The 27,715-nt window shown below is 43.7% G+C and overlaps 1 protein-coding gene across 1 annotated transcript in view; it reads right to left on the bottom strand.

Annotated features, from left to right (window-relative positions):
* The window catches only part of rptor (regulatory associated protein of MTOR complex 1), a 292,628-nt gene that overhangs the window by 38,152 nt on the left and 226,761 nt on the right, over positions 1 to 27,715 (bottom strand). The window contains exons 25-28 of the mRNA XM_033044242.1: positions 10,166 to 10,271; positions 7,781 to 7,895; positions 7,559 to 7,683; positions 5,025 to 5,129 (exon numbers count right to left, since the gene is read on the bottom strand). Coding sequence (XP_032900133.1) covers positions 5,025 to 5,129; positions 7,559 to 7,683; positions 7,781 to 7,895; positions 10,166 to 10,271 — 451 coding nt within the window. The remainder of the gene's footprint in view (positions 1 to 5,024; positions 5,130 to 7,558; positions 7,684 to 7,780; positions 7,896 to 10,165; positions 10,272 to 27,715) is intronic.

Raw genomic sequence — 27,715 nt, forward strand, 5'->3', positions numbered from 1 at the left:
CACTGCCGGCCCGGCATGGACTTACCATCATCCCTGGAGGGGAGCTTCGACCGCCGGCCCTGCAGTCTACGATGCTTCTGGCTGCGGTGGAGACTTTAAATCTCGACCACCGACCTGCGGCCTACAACAATCTAAAGCCGCGGTCTCCGGTGAGGAAGAGCCGATCCTGGACTGACTCTGGACTCTGGTCCTGTCCACGGGGGGGGAAATGGAGGAGGACTGGCCAAATTTTTGTGCCTTCCACCACAGTGATGAATGCTGTGGTGGATGTTTGTGTTACATTTTGTGTGTTCTTTATTATTGTATCGCTGCTGACAACCCAAAATTCCACCAGCCTGGCTGTGTGGTCATTAAAATACAATACAATACAAAAAAAGAGCAAAGGCAATGCAAGATGTAAATTCTAGACTGAGTTAGAAAAAAAAGCAATGCATTCCTCAAAAAGCGTTAACATTTGTTGATATAAGCTCAAACTTTCAGAAACTATAGACGCGCTAGAGGCAGGAAACATGTTCCCGATGTTGGGGGAGTCCAGAACCAGGGGCCACAGTTTAGGAATAAGGAGTAAGCCATTTAGAATGGAGACGAGGAAACACTTTTTCTCACAGAGAGTGGTGAGTCTGTGGAGTTCTCTGCCATACTTTCAAGAGAGAGCTAGATAGGGCTCTTAAAGATAGCGGAGTCAGGGGATATGGGGAGAAGGCAGGAACGGGGTACTGATTGGGGATGATCAGTCATGATCACATTGAATGGCGGTGCTGGCTCGAAGGGCCGAATGGCCTACTCCTGCACCTATTGTTCAATTGTCTATTGTCTATTGCTGAAAAGCAAAATAGTTGGCACATAGCTTTTCAATTCTGTTACTATCGGTGCAAGGATAGGACAGGTTTGGAGGGATATGGACCAAACGCGGGCAGGTGGGACTGGTGTAGCTGGGACATATTGGCCGGTGTGGGCAAGTTGGGCTGAAAGGCCTGTTTCCATGCTGTATCACTCTATGACTATATATATTACAATACATAACATTTCAAAGAGAAAGAAGACAGTGCACAGTGGAGCGGCACGGTGGCGCAGCGCTAGAGTTTCTGCCTTACAATGCCAGAGACCCGGATTCCATCCAGACCACGGGTGCAATTGGTACAAAGTTTGTACGTTCTCCCCGTGACCCGAGTGGGTATTTGCCGGTGTTCCGGTTTCCTCCCACGCTCCAGAGATTTACAGGTTTGTAGGCTAATCGGCTGTGTAGGATAATGTTGGTGTGTGGAGATCGCTGGTCGGCGCGGACTCGGTGGGTCAAAGGGCCTGTTTCCGCGTTGTACCTCTAAACTAAACTAGACTTGACTAAATGCAACAGCACACAACATGCAACAGTTTTCCAGTCCGCCTGTCAACTACTCTCAAGAGATAATCACATCAAGTACATGACAAATACAATTTGTTGTGAGTGAGTGGATACTTTGTGACGACTCTCTTGTGGCAGTAATTCTGCAACTTCCATGTGGAAAAAACCATTAAAAAAATTGGCAAAAATGATTGGCTAGACAAGGCACACCATTTACAAGAAACTTGGACGAAACAAAGCAGGTTCAGCAGAACTAATTGTGCAAGTTTCCCTGAATCTTATGGATCAGCCTTGATGTCATATTCTACACAACAATTTTCTTTCTGTGCTACGAAGCAAAATCTTTCACTTAGTGCCAAGCCAAAACTACCAAATACATTCAACTGTTAAAACTTGCCTTTTGACAGTCAGAACAGTTATGTCGCAGTTTGCATTACAGACCAAGTCTACAGGTGAATTAAATGCATTTACCCAGCATCGAGAGCCGAGCCTGCGAGCAATTTAGGGATTGACCAAAAACATTTGTTGTGTTTAGTTTAGTGATACAGCAGAGAAAAAGGCCCTTCGGCCCACCTGTCCGCGCCGACCAATGATCCCCGTACACTACTCACAATTTACAATTTTTACCAAAGCCAATTAACCTACAAGCCTTTAGGTAGACAAAAATGCTGGAGAAACTCAGCGGGTGAGGCAGCATCTATGGACCGAAGGAAATAGGCAACGTTTCGTGTCGAAACTCATCTTCAGACTGATGTGAGGGTGGATGGGGGGTGTGGGGGGGGCGGGAGGAAGAAAGGAAGAGGAAGAAAGGAAGAGGTGGAGCCAGAGGGCTGAGGGAGAGCTGAGAAGGGGAGGAGAAAGTAAGGACTACCTGAAATTAGCGAAGTCAATGTTCAAGCCGCTAGGGTGCAAACTGCCCAAGCGGAACATGAGGTGCTGCTCCTCCAATTGGCTCCTCACTCTGGCCATGGAGGAGGCCCAGGCCAGAAAGGTCGGATTCGGAATGGGAGGGGGAATTGAAGTGATCCGGAATGGGACAAACCTGTATGTGAGAGGAAACCGGAGCACACACGAAAAACCCACTTGATCACGGAGAGAACGTACAAACTCCGTAGAGACAGTACCCGTAGTCAGGATCAAACCCGGGTCCCTGGCGCTGAAAGGCAGCAACTCTACCACTACGCCACAGTGCCGCCCTTTGCTCTGGTGTACACTAATATGCATGTTCACATGAAACAGCAGTGAGTAGAGAAATATTTAGCTTACTGTGAAAAGTTAAATTAGCCATTACATTTGATTAATTACAGTTTATCTCTCTTTTTCAGCAGAGTGAGACAGAGCCATGCGGAGGATTATTTTACTAAATCTAATGAGATTACTACACCAACCTGTAATCATCACGTCTATGAAGCAAACGGGTTAGGTGGCCTGATATGAGCAATATACTGCGCTCCATCCTTTAAAAATTGCATTATACTCCATCTACGGCTAGCATTAGTAAGTCACAAGAACCCAATGCAACACATTTCCATACAAAATTGCTTAATTCAAGAACTATTTCCACGGCTTCTACAATGAATGAATTCTACTCCAGTAGAAACATTACTCTAACACATGACATGCATGAGTATAGAAGTTGGGAGGTCACGCTGCAGTTCTATAAGATGTCGGCGAGGCCACATTTAGTGTATTGTTCAGTTTTGTACCGCATGTTATAGGAAAAAATGTTGTCAAGCTGGAAAGGCTGCACGGAAGATTTACAAGAATGTTGCTAGAACTCGAGGGTCTGAGCTGCAGGGAGAGGTTGCGCAGGCTAGGACTTCATTCCCTGAAGCGCAGGAGGATGAGGGGTGGTCTTATAGAGGTGTACAAAATCATTAGAGGAACAGTTCGGGTAAACGCAGTCTTTTGCACAAAGAGTCTTTTGCCCAGAATAGGGGAATCGAGGTTTAAGATGAGGGGGGAAAGATTTAATACCTGAGGGATATCTTTTTACACAAGGGTGGTGGGTATATGGAACAAACTGCCAGATGAGGTTGTTGAGGCAGGTACTAGTGCAATGTTTAAGAAATATTTGGACAGGTACATAAATAGGACAGATTTAAGGGGATATGGGCCAAATGGTGGTACTAGTGGGGTATGTTGGTCAGCATTGGCAAGTTGGGCTGAAGGGCCTGTCTTCACGCTGTTTGACTCTATGACTGTTAATATATTTTTTTCCAGTCAGTATTTCCAACACAGTATTTTACCAACAAGATAAATTTCTATTAAACTTCCTGCATGATTTATTAAACCGTTTAAGTGTTATATTTCAGTAAAAGATAAAATACATTCCCCTAATTGATGCATTTTAAGATGAACTTATCACAGTGATGAGACGTAACAGAAATCCGATACTCTTTTTTATTTGTTTTGAATGTGACACAACTGCAATTAAATAGAATTACGAACATTTGTGCCTTCCAAGAATTCTGGAAAAAGAACACAGGAAACAGATAAAATCATTAGGAAGGCTGGCTCGGTCCAGGGAGTGGAGTTGGATTCACAGGAGGTGGTCATGGAGGGGAGGATGCTCCTCAAACTGCGGATCATCTTGGACAATACAGCTCACACCCTCCATGACACATTCGTCAACCTGAGGAGCACCTTCAGCAACAGACTGGTTCCACCAAGATGTAATACAGAACGCCACAGGAGATCCTTTTTCCCTGTGGCTCTCAAACTGTACAACTCTTCCCTCTTCTGTCGTGGGGCAGACTGACTACCCTTCCCCATCCCCTTCCCAATCTTTGCACATCCCCAATCCTGAACTTTCCACTCGTCACTTTAAGTTCATGTTTTGTGTATCTCGTTGTGTTTTATGACTGTTGGCTGACCAATTTCCCTCCTGGGATAAATGAAGTTCTATCGTATCGTATCGTAAAACATTAAAGGATCACCAAGCAAATTGCTAATTCAGACGGATAATGCTAAGCAAGAGAGGGCTCAGCGGTAGAGTTGCTGCCTTACAGCACCAAGGACCCGTGTTCGATCTTGACTACAGGTGCTTGTCTGTACGCAGTTTGCACGTTCTCCCCGTGACCTGCCTGGGTTTTCTCCAGGATCTCTGGTTTCCTCCGACACTCCAAAGATGTTCAGGTTTGTAGGTTAATTGGCTTGGTATAACTGTAAATTGTCCCTATTGTGTGTAGATAGCATTAGTGTGCGGGGATCGCTGGTCGGCGCTGACTTGGTGGGCTGAAGAGCCTGTTTCCACGCTGTATCTCAAAGCGAAATTAAGCTAAACGTTCAGACGTCTTAATTGTCCTTTATTAGGAACAATAAATGACTCCTAGACCATGCTGGTTAATCCTGGCATAGTCAAAGTAAAGATGTGACATTTAGACATTAGACAATAGGTGCAGGAGTAGGCCATTCGGCCCTTCGAGCCAGCACTGCCATTCAATGTGATCATGGCTGATCATCCACAATCACTACCCCATTCCTGCCTTCTCCCCAGCATTTAAAAAAAGATGATTTTGTACTCCGAGAAGGTGACGTCTGATTCCCAGTAAACTACTGAACCTGGGAAAGGCTTTTACTATGTTGAAACAGGTATTTGAAGAATGTGCAGCAGGTTTGGCTGTATGAAGGCATTGCAGGCATTAAAATGACAGAACCCATAACTATGTGGCAAACTAACCTCTGGTTGTTGGAAGCATATCAGATAATCCTTGCCATGCAGTCACCATCTCCGGATTCTTTTCCAAATCCGCAAAGTTTTTCCACACTCTGATAGCACCGTCATCTAAAAAAAAATTGCACATTTATAATAATGAATAACTTGGTTAACAAAACAAGTGCAGTGAAAAATTTGCTCGTCACTATGGTACAACTTGGACTGGCAATGCTAACCAAACTGTTGCTGCTTATACATAGAGGGTAAATGCATTGCATTGAGTGGACTAAGACTTCAGGATTCAAGTTCGACTCCTTGGTCTTGGCATGTAGGTAAGTTTACGTTGAAATACCATCCGCTTTCATTTTAAACCTGCACTGGTTTATTTGTATCTTGCAATAAAGTGAACAATCAACAACTAGAGAGCGGTCCTAACCTACCATCTTCCTCATTGGAGACCCTCGGACTACCTTTAATCGGACTTTACTGATTGTGATATCTAATTGCGGGCATTGGACTTTTTCTCTGAAACTGTTACGCTACAATGCGGTGAACTATAATTCTACACTCCAGTATTTTTCTCATCACACTACCTATCTTACAAGTGTTTGGCTTGATTGTATTCACATATAGCACTATCTGACTTGATTGGATAGCATACAAACAAAAGCTCATAAACCTAAACCAGAAGGAAAAGACAGAAACTGGGGTGGGAGATTGCAACCTTCACGTGGTCCTCCCTGCTTCGACGAATGCAATCAACCCGGCGTACACAATCAAATAAGATCAAATAGAACAAGTTGTCCTGCAACTTTAGGCTGTGCACGCCATACGCAAGGAGAAGAAGACAGAAACTGCTTTCCCACCACAGTAAAAGAACCGAATAATAGTGAGATTCAGTGATTCAAAATGTAATTCTGAAAAATATGATGAATTATAATGTCAAGAGGCACTTACAGTGATAAATATAATTAATGATGTCAGTAAGGTTAATGGTATAAATCCTGCTCTAGGATTTGGAGGGGAAAGGTCCATTTACACATGACACTAATTTTAAAATCGAGTACAAAAGGGCCAATAAATATGGTCTAAATTGGGCATTTCAGAGGTTTAATGATCAAACTTGTTACACTTCTCAAACAAAACCAAAATTGAATTACAAACTTTGCTTAAAATAAGACAAAACAAATTCCATTGTGAAACTAGACGCTAGTTAACAATTTTAATTTGCACACTTGAACAAAGTGTAATCTTTTGACGTCAAGCACTCAAGAGTAGCTTGCAAGTAAACAATGGCCAATTCAGATATTTCCAGTAATTTTCTAATGCGCTTAAAGCGAGGAGGGTAAAAAAAAAATCAAAAAATCAATCTCCTTCATTAAAGCAGGCTTTTGTGCGTCATTCTTCAGGTCAAAGCAAGAATGTTGCAAAGGTGAATCATCCTTCTTAATTATAGGAAACAAACAGAGAAAGAAAAATAATCTTTTGTCATGGTGAAATTAAAGAACAAAAGTTAAATGGGAATCCTGTGGTGATATTCTGAAAGACAATTCCTAGAAATAGGAAGGCAGGTTAAAAACACTCAGGGTTGTCAACACCGATCACAATAAGTCATTGCACAAATGTTTTCAGGTGGTTTAAAACTCGGGTTGAGTTTATTGTCATTTGCACACGTACAGTGAGGAACAGGTACAATGAACATCTTCAGACAGGCAAAATTATCAACACCCAAAAAAATAAAAACATCTCAGGATCTCATTATGGATGCGGGCATGTGAAATGATTGAAGTCGCAGTCACGTGGGAACAGGTGAGATACAGTGTTGCTTAGGAACAGCCCATCAAGTCTGTGCTGACCATCAACCAGCCATGTACCACATTGATCTCACTTTATTCTCCCTACATTCCCACCAAGTTCTCCCAGATTCCACCCCCCCACAATTTAGTAGCCAATTAATCTATCAGACCGCACATCTTTGGGATGTGGAAGGAAACTGGAGCAGCGGAATGACCCAGAGTCAGGGGAGAACATAGAAACTCTCCATAAACAACACCCAAAGTCAGGATTGAACCCAGGTCGCTAGAGTTGAGAGACAGCAGCTCGGTCAGCTGTGCTGCCCATTATTTGAATCTAGGGTAGCCTAGTGGATTTAGGACGGCACGGTGGCGCAGCAGTAGAGCAGCCGCCTTACAGCAGCAGACACCCGGGTTCGATCCTGACCGTGGGTGGTCTGTACGGTGTTTGTACGTTCTCCCCGTGACCGCGTGGGTTTTTCTCCAGTTTCCTCCCATACTCCAAAGATATGCAGGCTTGTACGATGATTGGCTTCTGTAAATTGTAAATTGTCCCGAGTGTGTATAATAATACTGGGTGATCGCTGGTCGTCACGGACTCGGTGGGACGAAGTGCCTGTTTCCGTCCGCACTGTATCTCTAAAACTAGTAGCCAGCAGCAAATGTAGAGAATGAGATACCTCCTGATAGAAAGTGTGATAAAAATCGACAGATTATCTCCTGTTCAATTCATCATATCACAATGTTTCATTAAATTTACTTCACCTGTGGCTGAGAGGAGCAGAGAGAAATCCTGGCCGTTCAGATATTCCATGGCTGTAATCCTCGTATACCGGGGATTTCCATTGTGAAAATAGTCAAGCTTTTCTCCTTTCTCCCAATCCCAGAAACTTCAAAGACACAACAAAAGAGAAACAGAATGGTGAACAAGATGGAAAAACTCGTGCACTTGGAATAATTGTTACTGATGATCTGAGCTAGAATTACCATATACTGTCTTTATCAGCTACTGCTATACATGGAGTAAAAGGATGGAATTTCACCACAGAAGGCACGCCTGGGTTTCTGTTGATAAAGATTTGGTCATCCAGTCTTGTAATGCCTAGGTCATGGAAAATAATAAAAAAGATTTAAAAAAACACTTAGAAAGAAACATTTAAGAAAGAACTGCAGATGCTGGTAAAATCGAGGGTAGACAAAAATGCTGGAGAAACTCAGCGGGTGAGGCAGCATCTATGGAGCGAAGGAATAGGTGACGTTTCGGGTCGAGACCCTTCTTCAGTCTGAAGAAGGGTCTCGACACGAAACGTCACCTATTCCTTCGCTCCATAGATGCTGCCTCACCCACTGAGTTCCTCCTGCATTTTTGTCTACCTTAGAAAGAAACAGATTTGTTTTGGATCATAATTAATGTGGCCTCGTCCATTCCCTCCAGAGATGCTGCCTGACACGCTGAGTGTCACCAGCACTTTGTGTGTTTAGCCCAGGATTCCAGCATCTGCAGTTCCGTGCGTCTTCATTTAACTGAGTATTTATTCTATGCTGCAATGCAGCTACATTGTGAAAGGCGGTACATGCAAGATTTAAAGCTAGATTTTAGCCCATAAATTCTAGTTCCTAGTCACCTATCCATGTTCTACAGAGATGCTGCCTGACAGGCTGAGTTACTCCAGCACTGTGTGTTCTTTTCAGCAAACCAGCACCTGCTCTTACTCGTATCCAATGTTATGCCCCTGTGTTCTCCTATATCACAATGGCACCAACAGCAGTAAGTGGCTCAGGGAATCAATGGATAGATTGCTCATCACAATTCAAGAATCATTTGCTCTCATGTAACTCCTCAGTCAATCATCCTTAACACTAGGCATGTCTATTTTAAAGTACTTCCCCATCTTCTTGATGTCAACGATCATTTCAACATAGCTATCATACAACTCATTAATGAACGCGCTGCCATATTCAACATCATTTTGCCACCAGTTACCCATTCCCAATGATATATTTGCTCTCATCCTCTACTCTTCCTTTGTCTATTTCAAGTGCCAAATATTAATGTTCTTTCCTGCTTCACACTGAATGATTTGACATTGCTCTCTGTTTCTAATTGGAAGTTCACATCTAGTAGTTCACATTCCCCAAAACAAAATCCAAAATATTAATCCTATGCAAATTCATATTTTCTCCTGAAAATACTAACATTCTAAATTCCCAGCCAATTGTCTGAACTATTTGAGCCAACTGACTGAAGAAGGGTCTTGACCCGAAACGTCACCCATTCCTTCTCTCCAGAGATGCTGCCTATCCCGTTGAGTGACTCCAGCGTTTTGTGTCTATCTTCGGTGTAAACCCAGCATCTGCAGTTCTTTCCTACACTTATTTTTTTTTCCAGGATTATTTTTGTGATTCTATTTTCTACCAGCTATGACTGGTAGTCGATATTGTGTCGGGAAGGCAACCAATTAAGAGGGAAAGAAGAGGTGAATGGTCAAAGCTGGTAGCAAAGGCATTACGGGAAAGTTACACGAGTTCATGAGAGGAATATATCGGGTAGATGCACAGAGTCTCTTGCCCATAGTAGGGGAATCGAGGACCAGAGGACAGGATCAAGGTGAGGGGGGTAAGATTTAATAGGAATGTGAGGGGTAACTTTTTCACACAAAGGGTGTTGGGTGTATGGAACAAGCCAGAGGAGGTAGTTGAGGCTGGAATTATCCCATCGTTTAAGATGGGTACATGAATAGAACAGGTTTGGAGGGATATGGACCAAGCGCAGGCAAGTGGGACTAGTGCAGCTAGGACATTGTTGGCCGGTGTGGCAAGTTGGGCCAAAGGGCCTGTTTTCACACTGAGTCACTTTCTCTGAGTCATATTCCTTTCACTGTATCTGCTTGCCTTCCCGTCTCAATCCCCAATATGCTGTTGTTTTACACCCTGGAGAAAGGCCCTGACCCAAAACGTCACCAATCCATGTTCTCTAGAGATGCTGCACAAGTTACTCCAGCACTTTGTGTCATTTTTTGTTATCCACCATCTGCAGTTCCTTGTTTTTATAAAACATCAATGTTGCGTTTCTGAAATTTGGTGCTTAATATAAGATCAAGCCCACAATCTGTAATAATGTACTTAAGGTAGACACAAAAAGCTGGAGTAACTCAGCAGGGACAGGCAGCATCTCTGGAGAGAAGGAATGGGTGACGGTGCGGGTCGAGAGATGCTGCTCCAGCCTTTTGTGTTTATCTTCAGTTTAAAGCAGCATCTGCAGTTCCTTCCTACACATCTGTAATGTACTTGTTTATTTAAAGAATACATCCCAGTTCAAGGCATTTTGATTGAAAACGATGGTGGATTAATTACATCTGGTAAATGACTCACCCTTTTCTATAATTTGTGAAGCACGCTTTCTAACCAGCCCATTACGCAAAAATCTCCATTCTCGCTCCTTGCGAACCAGGCTCTCGACATCGTGCTCCTCAGGAATCTGCATCAGAATCATGGCATTATCAGCATTAGTTCATAAGCGATAGGAGCAGAATTAGGCCATTTGGCCCATCAAGTCTACTCTGCCATTAAATCTTGGCTGATCTAACTCTCCCCTTCAACCCCATTCTCCAGTCTTTTCCCCATAACCCCTGGTACTCGTGCTAATCAAGAATCTATCTATCCCTGCCTTAAAAATATCCATTGACGGCCTCCGCAGCCTTCTGTGGCAATGAATTCCACAGATTCACCATCCTCTGACTAAAGAAATTCCTCCTCATCTCCTTCCGAGATCCTTTTATTCTGTACTTTTATTCTGTGGTGATGACCTCTGGTCCTAGACTCTCCCACTAGTGGAAACCTCTTCTCCACATCCACTCTATCCAAGGCTTTCACTATTCGGTAAGTTTCAATGAGGTTCACCCCTCATCCTTCAATACTCCAGCGAGTAGAGGCCCAGCGCCATCAACCGCTCATCATATGTTAACCCACTCATTCCAGACAGACCATTGATTCCACTCAACTTAAACCATAGCTAATCTGAAGAAGGGTCCCGACCTGAATCGTTGCCTGTCCATTCCCTCCCCAGGCACTGCCTGACCCACTGAGTTCCTCCAACAGTCTTGCTCAAGATGCCAGCAACTCTGTCTCTGATTCTATACCCATGTCTATTCCCAGAAAATTATGTTAAAAGGATGATTAAGACAATTAAGAAAGTCATGATTACAATCTCAGTTTTAATAATTTAGTCACACTAACTTTAGTTGGCAAGCCATGTTAACATTTTTACAAATTCGAGAGTAAATATCAAGTACACACTTAAATTAAAATATCAAAGTGAGCAAAATTATACATCAGACTTTGAATCAACATGATAATGGAAGGCTTTTGGCACGCTGGCTTTAATTATTCAGGGAATTGAGGATGGAAGGTAGGACATTATGCTACAGTTGTACAGAATGTTTCGGAACGGGTGTGGAAGAGGTTCACCAGGATGTTCCCTGGGTTAGAGAGCATTAGCTGTAACGAGAGGTTGGAAAAAAGAAGGCTTTCAATGAAAATGCCTCGAACTGGGATGTATTTTTTAAATAAACAAGTTCATGGAAAAACAGTTTACTCTGGACGTCAGAGGCTGAGGGGCGACCTGACAGAAGTATATAAAATGACGAGAGGCATAGGTAGGGTTGATAGGGTCTTCTAGAACTAGCCTTCCTGAACTAGCCTTCCAGAGCAGCCTACCATGTGGAAACGTATAAAATGCCTTGCTGGTCCATATAGATTACATCTACAGTCCTGCCCCCATCAAACTTGATTGCTTCTGCAAAAAACGCAATCACATTTGTGAGACACGATGCATAAGACCATGCTGACCATCCATAACCAACCCATCTTTGAAAATGCTTATGGATCAAATGCATCATTCACTTCTAGAGATACAGTATGGAGACAGGCCCTTCGGCCCACCAAGTGTGCACCGACCAGCGCTCCCCGTACACTGGCATTATCATACACACACCAAGGGACAATTTATAATTATACCACAGCCAATTAACCTACAAACCTGCACGTCTTTGATGCGTGGGAGGAAACCGGAGTGCCCGGGGAAATCCCAGGCAGGTCACGGGGATAACGTACAAACCCCGTACAGACAGCACCAGTAGTCAGGTTCAAACCCCGCGTCTCTGGCGCTGTAAGGCAGCAACACTGCCGTTACGCCACATGCCACCCTGTCTACTAAACATTCTGTTTTCCTATTTTAATTGGTTTATGGCTCCTCAGCAGCAAAGGCTCTACTCAATATAAACAAAGACATGCAAACAACACCTAATCTTGTTGCAATGTAAAGGTCTTCGTCAATACATTACTAGTTGGTATATCACATAATCAATTGTAATTAGATTCCAGATCAATAATTATTGAGAATAGCATTCGGCTGAAAAACATTAAGCTGAATGTTTTTGAACACTCTCCTGACAGATACTGTGGAGGTAGACGCAAAATGCTGGGGTAACTCAGTGGGACAGGCAGCATCTCTGGAGAAAAGGAATGGGTGACATTTCGGGTTGAGACCCTTCTTAAACCAGCCCAGCATTTTGTGTCTACCTTTGATTTAAACCAGCATCTGCAGTTCTTTCCTGCACAGATACTGTGGAGACTTCACACAGAAATCACATGGTGTTATACGTGATATCATTACAAATAAAGAGGGCTAACTACTTCTTCAACTCAAAAAAGGACCACGTGTATAAAAGCATGTATACGTGAATGATGGCCAGGCCATTGATCCTTGAATCCCATCAAGGCAATAATAAATCAATAAGTAATAGTAACCAAAGTTATCAAACAAAATTGAGTTTTAGATGCTCATTTTGTAAGTTCATAAGTCACAGGAAAAGAATTAGGCCATTCGGCCCATCAAGTCTACTCCGCCATTCAATCATGGCTGATCTATTTTTCCCTCTCAACCACATTCTCCTGTCTTTCCCCCCATAACCTTTGACACCCTTACTAATCAAGAGCCTGTCAATCTCTGCTTTAAAAATACCCAAAGACTTGGACTCCACAGCCGTGTGTGGCAATGAATTCCACAGATTCAAGAAATTCCTCCTCATCTCTTTCCTAAAGGTACGTCTTTTTATTCTGAAGCTGTGCACACTGGTCCTATACTCTCCTACTAGTGGAAACATACTGTTCACATCCACTCCATCTAGGCCTTTCATTACACGGTAAGTTTCAACGAGACCTCCCCATCATCTTTCTAAACTCTAAAGGAGTGAAGTAAAGGGGCGGCACAATGGCACAGCAGTAGAGTTGCTGCCTTAGAGCAACAGAGACCTGGGTTCGATCCTGATTACGAGTACTATCTATACGGAGTTTGTACATTCTCCCTCCAATCCCGTGGGTTTTCTCTGGGTGCTCCAGTTTCCTCCACATGCCAAAGACGTGCAGGTTTATTGGTTAATTGGCTTCTCTAAATTTTCCCTAGTCTGTAGGATAGAACTAGTGTACGGGTCAGCGCGGTTCAGTGGGCCGAATGGCCTGTTTTTCTACGCTGTATCTCGAAACTAAACTCACCACAATTCAGTTATTTTCTCTCATGGCTTCTATCTTTTCATCTCTGACCTTTGTCCAACCACCTACCTATCAAATCACTCTCCCCACCTGTATCAATCTATTACTTGCCAGGCTTTGTCCTGCCACTCCTCTCTTCCAGATTTCTTCACACCCCCCCCCACCCCCATTATCAGGCTGAAGAAGGGTCTCGACCCAAAACGTCACAAAAAGTCCACGTGCTTCAGAGATGCTGCCTGCCCCACTGTGTTACTCCAGCACTTTGTCTCAGATTTGAACAGTTGTGCTAAGTTAAAGAACAAGATGGCTTAAGGACCCAACAAATACCTAAACATCAGTCAATAGACTTAGATACTGCTCACTATTGAGAGATTCTCAGTGGAAATGCAATGATCAAGCACCAAACTAAATAGGAGGAGGATTTTAAAAAAAATGCAAATGCTGGAAAACAAATAATGCTGGGAACACTCAACGAGTCAAGCAACATTTGTGGATAAATAGTTAGTATTTCAGACTTCTAGTATTTTATGTTTTTATAACAGGTGGAATTAAATCTGCTGTATATTTGCCTTCCACTCCGTTGTCCAAAAGACCTCCAAAGAACATTGTGCTTGTGAGAATTATCTGCTTTGATCTAAAAAAAATTCAAGGACATTTTTTGGAGAATGTCTTTATTATAATATAATGGTTAGCTGCATTTTTTTCCATCTCTTAATGAGTGCTTTACATAACTGAACTCGATCCAAATGTGAAAGGGAACAGAAATTTGCATTCAAAGGCATACTTCCAATGCCCCACAGCAATAGTATTTAATGCAATCTGTTGGGCATAGCTTTAACCTAAATAGTTGGGGGTAAGTGAGGAGTTTGCTTGAGGGGAAATGTTAAACATGAAAGAGAAAGGGCAGGGCAATAGAAGAGGGTCCATGATAACCAGTGAATGGCTGGAGCAGATAGAGCATGCAAACTTATCAGCGACACTGTAAATAGAGCCAGTGTAAGGAAAAATGGCAATTGACTAAAATTGATGACTCTTCATCTGAATTCGAGCAGATGGATGAATTAAAGTCAGAAATAAGAATAAATGAGTTGGATACGGCAGCCGTTAGAGGGAAATATTGCAATGGGATCCAGGTTTGAAAATGAAGTTAGATGGCACAGTTGCTACTTCACAGCGCCAGAGACCCAGGTTCAATTCTGACCTCGGGTGCTGCTTGTGTGGAGTTTGCACGTTCTCCACGTGGGTTTCCTCCGTGTGCTCCAGTTTCCTCCCACACCCCAAAGACTAATGTAGGTTAATTGGCCCTTATAAAAAATTGCCCCCAGTGTGTAGGGCGGAGTCGACAAGAAAATGGGATAACACAGAACTAGTGTGAACAGGTGATCGATGGTCGGCGTGGACACGTTGGGCCAAAGGGCCTGTATCCATGCTAACTCCCTAAACTAAACTTTTGATAGATTGGCATTTTGATAGATGGTGAAAAAAGTAGAAAAGTAGGATATATTGTTTAAATATAGAGACCACAGGACAAAGCTAGTAAGTAGAACAGATTGACTGGTGTCCATCATTGCAAAAAGGTATGGAGTATGAAAATAGGAAGGTTTTCTGGCATTGGGAAGGCCACACCTGGAGTATTGCACATTTTGAGTCTCCTTATTTAAGAAGCAATTGTTGGGACTTCAGAAAAGATTCACTTGCAAGATGAAGGGGTTGTTTAATAGGAGATGAACTGATACTTCTCAGAGGGTTGTAATGTTTGGAATTCACTATCCTAGATGCTGGGAAATAGAGATGACGAAATGTTGTAGTAAACTGGTCAGAAAATAGAGTTCAGGTCGATCAAATCAGCCAGGAGCGTATTTTATGTCGGAGCATGCTCACGGGCTCACACGGTATAAATCTGACAATTAAATATATATATTTTTAGTTTAGCTTGGAATTACAGCAAGGCCCTTCAGCCCACGCCAACCATCACCATCACCTGTACACACCAGATCTATGTTATCGCACTCTCTCATTAACTCCCTCTACATTTAAGGGGCAATTTAGAGAGGCCGGTTAACCTGCAGGCATGCATATCTTTGGGATGTTGGAGAAGATTGGAGCAGCATGGAAAAAAACAACAGGGTCACAGGGCGAACATGCAAACTTCATAGCTATAAAATCCAAGCTTGGGATTGAACCTGTGAGATAGCAGCACTACCACTCGGTATAAATGCTGTGAAATGCTGTGAATCTGAGTTTGGTGGCCTGCACTCTGCCTGAAATGCTGTGAAACTGAGTTTGATGGCCTGCACTCTGCCTGAAATGCTGCGAAACTGAGTTTGGTGGCCTGCACTCTGCCTGAAATGCTGTGAAACTGAGTTTGGTGGCCGGCACTCTGCTTGAAATGGAATTTCAAGGAATAGCCGTGAGTGAACTGCCAGTCCACCAGCCCTGAGTGACTGAGCTGCCAGCCCACCAGCCCTGAGTGACTGAGCTGCCAGCCCACTAGCCCTGAGTGACTGAACTGCCAGCCCACCAGCCCTGAGTGACTGAGCTGCCAGCCCACCAGCCCTGAGTGACTGAGCTGCCAGCCCACCAGCCCTGAGTGACTGAGCTGCCAGCCCACCAGTCCTGAGTGACTGAGCTGCCAGCCCACCAGCCCTGAGTGACTGAGCTGCCAGACCATCAGCCCTGAGTGACTGAGCTGCCTGCCCACCAGCCCTGAGTGACTGAGCTGCCAGCCCACCAGGCCTGAGTGACTGAGCTGCCAGCCCACCAGGCCTGAGCTGCCAGCCCACCAGGCCTGAGTGACTGAGATGCCAGCCTAAGAATCCATGCGTTCCACAATGTCAATACTAGCCCTCTTGAACCTATCCTTTTGGCCAACAACACCCATACAAGCGCTCCAGAAAGCGCCCCCCCCCACTGGCCACCAATATTGGAATTGGTGGAGAGGTGGATTATTGCGTTGGGGGACCAGCCCTCCCATGTGAACATGGGACCCAACGGGTCCCACTTAGTCTAGTTAAATTTAAAATCAACATGTGGGAAAGTGGGAATCAACATAAAACCATCCAACAGAATTAAAATATTGCTTGTGGTCACCTCTGTAAGGTATAAAGATCTGTAGCTATTGAAAGAGGAATTGATTTACTGCGGTCAGTCGCTAATGGTCACGTTAAATGTCCATTACTTGTCAAGAGATGCACCACGGTCATAAGATTTGATGAGCTGAGTGTCTGGATGTTCTGCAGTAAATTAGAAATGTGAGGCAACACATTTAAAGCTAGCTGCAGGATGAGGGAAAGGTCCTCAACGACCCCTCTTGCCAAAGATCAAATGACAGCACGTTTGCCGACGACCGAATACAACCCTGGACATGTATGGGTATGTTTAGCCTGGAGATATTGGTGGTGTGCTACACTGGCCGATGTGCCAACATTTGGATAAAGCGTTAAACTCAGATGAACTCAAAAAGATTCCATGCTGCTTTATCCCCCAAAAGGAAACCCTCTTCTGGGCAGGAAAAGTTTAGAGGGATACGGGTCAAATAAATCACTAAACTACACTTGGAAGAACGTGCTTGAGGGAGCGAAGAGGTCAAATGGGTGGCATGGTGGGGCAGCGGTAGAGTTGCTGCCTGATCTTGCCACAGACCCGAGTTCGATCCTGACTATGGGTGCTGTCTGCATAAGGTTTGTATGTTCTCCTCGTTACTGCGTGGGTTTTCCCCTGGGTGTTGCAGTTTACCCCCCACATTCCAAAGACGTGCAGGTTTGTTGGTTAATTGGCTTCGGTAAAGATCGTAAATTGGCCCTAGTGTGTAGGATAGTGCCAGTGTACGGGGATCATTGGTTGGCACAGACTCAGTGGGCCAAAGGCCCTGTTTCCACGCTGTATTTCTAAACCCAACCTTTTTCGTCCCGTTTACCCCAGGCAACTTTAATAGCACATAACATTGTTATTTCACTTATTTATGAACAACTAATGATGTACAGATACCGGTATAGCAGAACCAAACACAGTCAGTCAATGAGAAAAAATATGTACAAATCCAGAATCAACCCTGGTTGGAAACCCTTAGTCTAAACTAAAAATGATAGGCGTTGCATCTTCTGGAGTTGCATGGGAAAGTGTGTGAGAAGGGGAATGGTTGGTGAGGGGGAATGGGGAAAGGAACAGTCCACTTGGAATATTGAAAAAGGAGAGGAGGGAAAGATGTGCTGGGTGGTGGAATCTTGCAGAAGATGGTAGTGGGCATATGGAACGAGCTGCCAGAGGAAGTAGTTGAGGCAGGTACTATCGCAATGTTTAAGAAATATTTAGACAGGTACGAGGATAGGAAAGGTTTAGAGGGATATGGGCCAATTGTAGACAGGTGGGACTTGTGAAGATGGGGCCGCTTGGCCGGAATGGGCAAGTTGGGCCGAAGTCCGTTTCTGTGCTGTCAGACTCTATGACCCACTTGTGACCAAGCACATATCCCAATTTCATTCAACATCATTAAAAATATATATTATTAGATTGATTCTCCTTACCATAAGCAAATTAGCTGTCATAATTTTAATATTACGATAGTGACAATGTGTCAAAGAGGACTTTGGCACTTCAGAGTTTCTTGGCAGTGGTACGCAGGTAACACACATGGTGCTGTAAAAATTCAAGTTGTTTTCGTTTTCGCTACTTGCCCAGAATTGCCAACGCTCTGTATTGAACCAGCTACTTTTTACACCTCACGCTGCCTCGACAAAGCTACCAGCATAGTCGAGGACGAGTCGCACCCCGGCCACTCCCTCTTCTCCCATCAGGCAAGAGGTGTAGAAGTGAAAATCGAACACCTCCAGAATCAGAGGCAGTTTCTTCCCAGCTGTTTAAGAGGCATTGAAGAGGCTTCTGGAGGCGCCTGGATACGCAGGAAGTGTAGGGATATGGATTATGCACAGGTACATATGAGATAGTTTAGGCATCATGTTCAGCACGGACATTGTGCCTGTTCTTGCTAGGTTTCTTTGATTATTAATAGGTTATAAAAATACAGTGTTTCTTTTTTAATACAGAGGATATCTTTGTGCAGTACTGTTACTTTCTACTGTTAAAGCATGGCTGGTCTCATAACCCATTCTAGCTTCAGTGTTGGCATTGATTCAGTTAGAGAGAGGTACTCCAGCTTTGTAACTCCCACTGAGTTACTCCAGCTTTTTGTGTCTATCTTCGGTTTAAACCAGCATCTGCAGTTCCTTCTTACACAGAGAGGTACTTGCTGGGATAAGCACTTCAACTACATTATGAACGGTGGGACGTATCATTGCACCTTTTATAGGCAGATTAGGATACTCTTTGTCAGAATTTCCGCACTGCAATTTGTGTTTTTAACATTGTGTAACAAAGACCAGAGGTACTGCTTTTAAGGTTTAATTTTGCATGTTCTGGGCAACTGTTTCTATAAAGACAAGAGGGAATCAGTCACCTGAAGGTACTTTCCACACCAACCGAAACAAGCATTTCCCAAAAATACTAGGTAGACAAAAGTGCTGGAGAAACTCAGCGGGTGCGGCAGCATCTATATGTCTTTATCAGTCGAGAGTCGGTTCAGAATGATAACTACTTCTTGCATTTAATTTGGATGAAACATCTCCCAGAGCCGACTGAGCAACTTCACACACACGCTTTTGTTAAAATTCCATACCTAACCTCATCCCACGTGACACCATTGAACAGCTAGATTACTGCAATAGTTTCAGACACACGGAACTGCAGAAACCGGTAGAAGACTGCAGAAACAAAAAGAGACACAAAGTGCCGGTAGCAACACAGCGGATCAGGCAGAATCTCTGGAGAACATGGACAGGCGACGTTTCAGCTCGGGACCCTTTTTCAGACTAAAGAAGTGACCCGACCTGAAACATACCCATGTTCTCCAGAGATGCTGCCTGATCCGCTGAGTTACTACCAGCACTTTGTGTCTTTTCCAGCAACAGTTATTTGTCCATCTTGCAAACTTGCACACTTAAAACTGAAAATATCTTACATGTTGTGATTTAATGACATTTCTACCTGGAGTTGCACTGTCTTCCCACTACACCAAATTTCACAGCCTCAAAGCATGCTGCACCGCTAATTATGAAAACCACCAACTGCACAATGCAAGTAAAAGCTTCAATATGGTCAGATCAAAATATTATTGGTCGTCTTTCTTTGCTTTCACTACCATCCATCCTTCTGCACAAATCTCCAGTAAATAAAGCTGCTTGTGATCCCTTGAGGCGATGTGGGTGTTGAGATAGTGATACATGATTAGGATCATGGCACACCATGGATTTCTCACGCCTTCTATCTCCCACTCAGTCAGAACAAATTACAAAATCAGTGCTTCAAGGGCCTGTATAGTCATGAGTCGTCGCCCAAAAACGTAATACCTTTTTCTGGTCGCCGCTGGATTATCAACGTTGAAAATTTTCAGCGACCTGCTGCGACCATGACGGGTGCCGGCAAGTCACCGAATAAATTGCCTAAGTGGGACAGGCCCTTTATTCCTTCAGTTTGTAGAGGAAAAGACAATTAACTCGATTGTTTTAGCTCCCTGAGCACTGAACCACAGCTTACATATGGAAAATTAGAGCCGTTCAGGAGAACACTTGTTCAGTTACTGGAGGTAAAAAATGATAGAGTGTCTCTTAGTTTATCTCTAATAAGATAGATGAAAGATCAGGACCGCTCTCTAGTTGCTGATTGGATGGTTCAGTTGCTCTGACCCAAAATGTCCATGTTCTCCAGAGATGCTGCCTGACGTGCTGAGTTACTCCAGCACTTTGTGTCCTTTTGTAGATCAAAACTCAATAGGTGCAGGAGTAGGCCATTCAGCCCTTTGAGCTAGCACCGCCATTCACTGTGATCATGGCTGATCATCCACACTCAGTACCCCGTTCCTGCCTTTTCCCCATATCCCTGACTCCGCTATCTTTAAGAGCTCAATCCAACTCTCTCTTGAAAGCATCCAGTGAATTGGCCTCCACTACCTTCTGAGGCAGAGAATTCCACAGATTCACAACCCTCTGTGCGAAAAAGTTTTTCCTCATCTCCGTTCTAAATGGCTTCCCCCTTATTCTTAAACTTCCAGTTCCAGTTATTGTTATTTAACTCTACAGCATCTGCAGTTCCATGTTTCTACATTGTTATTTGTAATTCTTGCTGCTACCATTGAGGTACAGAGGAGATGCAGAAACCTGAAGCCACGCACCTCCAGGTTGAGGAACTGTTGCGTTTCTACAGCCTTCAGGTTCTCGAACTGACCTGCACAACCACTGATCTCATCTCAGCAAAGGAAAACTATGGATTACCTCCTGCACTATTCTGGACAGTTTTCCTGGTTGTATTTTGCACTAATGTCTTGTTTTTGCACACTTTTTCTTTCAACTGTCTTGTATCATTTATGCCTAATTTACACTTTTGTGTGTTGTCTTTGTTCCTGTGATAGTGCTGAAAGCAAGAATGCAGAACCTCATTTGACTGGTGCATTCGACAATAGACTTGCCGCAACTTTAGATAGATCCATTGTAAAGACTTGTCCCATTATACACAGGGAGGGCAGTTTCATGAATCAGAATCACTGAGAATGCAAAGTGTTGCCATCTGAAACCCAACTGGATAGACTTCAACAATTCAGGGCGGCACGGTGGCGTAGCGGTAGAGTTGCTGCCTTACAGCGCCAGAGACCCGGGACCGATCCCGACTGCGGCTGCTTGTCGGTACGAAGTTTGTACGTTCTCCCCCGTGACCGGCGTGCGTTTTCTCCGAGATCAACTCCTACATCGACAAAAACCTGGACCCACTGCAGTTCGCGTACCGCCACAACAGATCAACGGTGGATGCGATCTCGCTGGCCCTCCACTCCGCACTGGACCACTTGGACAACAAAAACTCATATGTCAGGCTGTTATTCATTGATTACAGCTCGGCATTTAACACAATCATCCCCTCCAAACTGGTTACCAAACTCGCAGAACTGGGTCTCTGCGCATCCCTCTGCAACTGGATCCTCGACTTCCTCGTCCACAGACCACAGTCTGTTCGTATTGGTGGAAATGTGTCAGCCTCAATAACAATCAGCACGGGAGCACCTCAAGGCTGCGTGCTCAGCCCCCTGCTGTACTCACTCTATACCCATGACTGCGTAGCGAACCACAGTGCGAACTCCATCATCAAGTTCGCTGACGACACCACTATTGTGGGGCGTATCACTGATGGGGATGAGTCAGAGTACAGAAGAGAGATCGAGCAACTGTCCATATGGTGCCAGCGCAATAACCTGGCCCTCAACACCAGCAAAACCAAGGAACTGATTGTGGACTTTGGAAGGAGTAGGAGGGGGACCCACAGCCCCATTTATATCAACGGGTCGATGGTTGAAAGGGTCAAGAGCTTCAAATTCCTGGGCGTGCACATCTCTGAAGATCTTTCCTGGTCCGAGAACACTAATGCAATCATCAAAAAAGCACATCAGCGCCTCTACTTCCTGAGAAGATTACGGAGAGTCGGATTGTCAAGGAAGACTCTCTCTAATTTCTACAGGTGCACAGTCGAGAGCATGCTGACCGGTTGCATCGTGGCTTGGTTCGGCAATTTGAGCGCCCTGGAAAGGAAAAGACTACAAAAAGTAGTAAACACTGCCCAGTCCATCATCGGCTCTGACCTTCCTTCCATCGAGGGGATCTATCGCAGTCGCTGCCTCAAAAAGGCTGGCAGTATCATGAAAGACCCACACCATCCGGGCCACACACTCATCTCCCTGCTACCTTCAGGTAGAAGGTACAGGAGCCTGAAGACTGCAACAACCAGGTTCAGGAATAGTTACTTCCCCTCAGCCATCAGGCTATTAAACCTGGCTCGGACAAAACTCTGATTATTACCAACCACTTTCTGTTATTTGCACTATCAGTTTATTTATTCATGTGTGTATATATTTATATCATGGTATATGGACACATTTATCTGTTTTGTAGTAAATGCCTACTATTTTCTGTGTGCTTAAGCAAAGCAAGAATTTCATTGTCCTATACAGGGACACATGACAATAAACTAACTTGAACTTGAACTTGAACTTGAAGATCTTCGGTTTCCTCCCACACTCCAAAGACGTACAGGTTTGTAGGTTAATTGGCTCGGTGTGTGTAGGGTAGTATTAATGTGCGGTGATCACTGGTCGGTTTGAACTCAGTGGGACGAAGGACTTGTTTCCGTGCTATATCTCTAAACTAAATTATTAATTGTACCGTAAAAAAAAATCCATTACTCTTCTGTTGGATCAATGATACATACGCGTCACTTACCAAAAAAAGCTCACTTTTAGGATCATAGACATTTATAGCACAGAAGGATGCCAACTGGCTAATTGTATGCAAAGTCAAAGACAAGCTGATGAGATAAATCAGCCTTTCGTGTTCTTGCTCTGCAATCGTAAATGTTAATCCAGGAAGTTTCTAAGCCTGACAATGTTTTTTGCTCTTCTCACACTTCCCTGAATGAAGTGACTGGAACCCCTGAGACATTTTAAGATGCTTCATAAATGCTAGCTCACCTCTTGCATCACATGAGATTCCCATTTCTTTTTTGATACATCATTTTGCCTGACACAGAACTTATCTTCGAAAGGTAGAGATTGAAAAATTCAGTAAATACTATTTATGATGCGCTTTAAAAAATATTTTGACCGCCTTAATGACCGTTATAACTTCTGCATGGAACGCCGGGTATCTCTCTTCATTTAGAAAAGCTTCAAATGTTGAATTTAAAATCTCGTAGCACACAACTATATTTGCAGACACATTTCCCCCATGAAAATAGATGAAAAAATTAAATTCACAAATCCAGGATAGGATTTGTGACGATATCCATTCACAAATTGCAGGGCAAGGCATTCAAATAAATGCAAGATCAGAAAAACATTTCTCCGTTTTAATAAACAGGACATGAAAAAACATCGAAAAATATCTTCAATGCCTCACAGCATATTATGATTCAATTTAAAAAAAAAATCACTATTCATTTCACAAAACAAAACAATTGCTGGCTTGGACAGAAGGTGGTCAATATAAAATGTGTATGAAAATGTTTGTCAGTGACACCACATAGGAAATGCCCACCTCGGAGAAATGTCATACTGTTCTCAAAGGCTTTACATTATAGGTTATTTTACATTTAAGGTTATTCAATAAAATTGTGTCAAAATAAACACTGGCATGGGAATTAGTTGCTGATTACCATCGCCCATTCTCCTTTGCAGATGAATCAGTACTCCCATGTAGAATGCTCCTTGGATGAAGCTCTAGTTAACAACAACATGACGTACTTCAGATGGGAGACTTCCATGTCCATTACTAAGAGTGGCTGGGTCAAAGCCTGAAAGGAATACCTGCTGCTGGCTTAGCACAAAGTTTTAAAGAACCTATACAAACAAAAAACGTAATTGATCAAATCTTATCTACTTATTGCAATTCTGGGCCCCATATCTGAGGAAGGATGTGCTGGCTTTGGAGAGGGTCCAGAGGAGGTCGACAAGAATTATCCCAAGGATGATTGGGTTAATGTATGAGGAGTGTTTGAAGGATCTGGGGCCTGTACTTGCTGGAGTCTAGAAGAATGAGGGGGGGGAGGTGATCTCATTGAAACCTAATAAAAGGCCTCAATAGAGAGGATGTGGAAAGGATGTTTCCAGTAAAGGGAGAGTCCAGAACCAGAGGGCACAGACATTAGAATAAAAGAACATACATTTCAATAAGGTGGAAATTCTTTAGCCAGAGGGTGGTGAATCTATGGCATTCATTGCCACTGACAGCTGTCGAGGCCAAAGACATTGGTATTTTTAAAGCGAAGATTTTGATGAGTTCCCGATTACGAAGGACATCAAAGGTAACGGGGTTGAGAGGGTGAAATAGATCAGCCATGATTGAATGGCAGAGTAGACTTGAAAGGCTGAATGGTCTAATTCTGCTCCTATGTCTTACGGTCTTATTGCAAATACATCTTTCCAGGACAACACTGGTAGCACTATCTGTCAGAACTCTCTTGGAAGCAAAGCGGTGCTTTTATACTTAGGACACCTCCCATTGAGTGGTTACACAAGAGAATGCAAAGACTGGATTCTTAAGCAAAAAACAAAGTGTTGGAGGAACCCGGCAAGCCAGGCATCTGTGGATGGAAAAGAACAGACGATATTTCGGGGAGTCGAACTTTCCTCAGTCTGAAGAAGGGTCCCGGCCCACAACGTCAGCAGTCCATTTCCTTCCACAGATGTTGCCTGACCTGCTGAGTTCCTCCAGCACTTTGTTTTAGACAATAGACAGTAGACAATAGGTGCAGTAGTAGAGGCCATTCGGCCCTTTGAGCCAGCACCGCCATTCAATGTGATCATGGCTGATCATCCCCAATCATTACCCCGTTCCTGCCTTCTCCCCGTATCCCCTGACCGCTATCTTTAAGAGCCCTATCTAGCCCTCTCTTGAAAGTATCCAGAGAACCGGCCTCCACCGCCCTCTGAGGCAGAGAATTCCACAGACTCACAACTCTCTGTGAGAAAAAGTGTTTCCTCGTCTCTAAATTGCTTATTCCTTATTCTTAAACTGTGGCCCCTGGTTCTGGACTCCCCCAACATCGGGAACATGTTTCCTGCCTCTAGCGTGTCCAAACCCTTAATAATCTTATATGTTTTAATAAGATTCCCTCTCATCCATCTAAACTCCAGAGTATACAAGCCCAGCCGCTCCATTCTCTCAGCATATGACAGTCCCGCCATCCCGGGAATTAACCTTATAAACCTACGCTGCAATCCCTCAATAATAAGAATGTCCTTCCTCAAATTACCAATTTGTTGCTCTTTTCTAACAAGTGGTGCTGCGTATGGAAAATAAGACAATAATACATTTAACAAAAATGAGATGGTGTTAGCTATGAGCTGCATCAGAAACGCATTCCACCAGAATTGTCAATTGTCAAAAATCTCAGGGCCTCTGATTTACTAGCAAGCTAGAGGATGAGACCAGCTTCAATAAGGAATCATAACAAGAGCATGTCTGTACTCCAGGCCCATCTGCCAACCTGACAAAGCCACAACTACTTCTGTGGTACCTAACAAAGCAGCACATGATAAATCACTGAACAACAAACCTGAATAAAGGATTGCATTCTTACCACCTCCAATAGTGAATGCTGAAGATAGACACAAAATGCTGGAGTAACTCAGCGGGACAGGCAGCATTTCTAAAGAAGGGTCTCACCCGAAACGTCACGCATTCTACTTCTCCAGAGATGCTGCCTGTCCCGCTGAGTTACTCCAGCATTTTGTGTTTATCTTAGGTTTATAGCAGCATCTGCAGTTCCTTCCTACACAGTATTGAATGCTGATGGACTATTAAAATGCTAACAGAAGGCAGTTCGAAGATATGCTGATGATCCACAATATCAGCAGCAGAAAGCAAAACACTGACTCACCCATCAACTGGGTGAATCAAATCTCAGCCTCCTCCAGAGTTCTTCATCATCAAAGATTCTTCAGCTACATGATATGAAATAATTGATGGGCAGGACACGGTGCTTCATGGGCTCTTCCCAGAGATACAGGCTGTGGCAAACATCATAACTTCATAATTCATAGGAGCAGAAGTAGGCCATTCGGCACATCGAGTCTACTCCGCCATTCAATCATGGCTGATCTATCTTTCCCTCTCAACCCCATTCTCCTGCCATTTTCCCATGACTCTTGCCACCCTTACCAATCGAGTATCTGGCGATCTCCGCTTTAAAAATACCCAATAACTTGGCCTCCACAGCTGTCTGTGGCAATGAATTCCACAGATTCACCACCAGCCGACTAAAGAAGCTCCTCCTCATCTCCTTTCTAAGGTACGTCCTTTTATTCTGAGGCTATGCCCTCTGGTTCTGGACTCTCTCAGCCATGATTGAATGGTGGAGTAGACTTGATGGGCCGAATGGCCTAATTCTGCTATCACTTAGGACCTTGTGATCTCCCAATTCCTCAATAATCTTACCAGCAATAGTGAACATTTTTCATGAATTGTTAATTCATGAACATTTTTTCACGAATTAAATAAAAGATTGTGACACAATATGGAAAAGCATGTGATTAGGAGAATCCCAGAAATCGAAACGTGACAAGTAATTTCAGCTGTATTTCTTAAACTGTAGCCATTGTGTATTGTTCTTGTATGTTACCATCAAGCATGCGTCATATATATATCTATATCTATATATATAAAGGCTTTTAAAGACTTAAGGGCCTGTCCCATTTATGCGACCTTTACAGGCGATTGCCGGCGCCCATCATAGGTCGCGGAAATTTTCAACATGTTGAAAATTTCGGCGACCTATGACAGCTTCCAGCAGTCGCCCGTAAAAGTTGCGTAAGTGGGACAGGCCCTTTAAGGATTCACTACATCTCATCTTGGGAGAAAACTAGAACCTGCTCCATTCACTAAATCACAGGATCACATTGTTTTTAAATGTTTGATTTAAGAGAATGTCAATTTGTTGTTGACAGTGAAGGAGAAATAACTAATCACAATGCACTTACATAAAAGATACTACAATGCTTCTCCAGGAGCTTAATCGAACTCAATTAACCAGAGTAAGTTAAGTATGATCATTTCTTTTTGGAGTTGTTGATGAAAATGTTTGGACATCAAGAGAAAAAGCCCAATTAGCAACAAAGGCTACAAAACGACAACACGCATAGAAATGGAGCAATGAGAATCGGATTTGTACGAGCAGAGCAGCAGATTTGTGCAGGAAAGGCATTCTAAGGAAAGATGTCCACTATTTCTTGTACATTTTCATTCGTTGATGGATGTACCCTATTACTCAAACAGAATTAGTTCTAAGATGATGGGTTATAGATCTACAGGTGTTGGCCTCCACTCTTAGACTTTAGACTTTTGAGATACAGCGTGGAAACAGGCCCTTTGCCCGACCAAGTCCAAGCTGGGCGTACACTAGCACGATCCTACAAACTAGGGACAATTTACAATTTTACCGAAGCCAATTAACCTACAAACCTGTATGTCTTTGGAGTGTGGGAGGAAACTGGAGCACCCGTAGAAAACCCACACAGTCACAGGGAGAATGTACAAACTCTGAACAGATAACACCTGTGGTCAGGATTGAACCCGTGCCTCTGGCGCTGTAAGGCTGCAACTCTTCCAATGTGCCACTGTGCTGCCCCAGAGCTCAAATTTGACACATGCCCCAACCACAAATTTGACACATGCCTCATCGTCCTGCGAGACATGTTGTGAAAGAGGGTCAGCATGTCTGAAGAAGGGTCTCGACCCGAAACGTCACCTATTACTTCCATCCAGAGATGCTACCTGTCCCGCTGAG

Source organism: Amblyraja radiata, chromosome 26 (genome assembly GCF_010909765.2).
Source record: "Amblyraja radiata isolate CabotCenter1 chromosome 26, sAmbRad1.1.pri, whole genome shotgun sequence".
NCBI lineage: Eukaryota > Metazoa > Chordata > Chondrichthyes > Rajiformes > Rajidae > Amblyraja > Amblyraja radiata.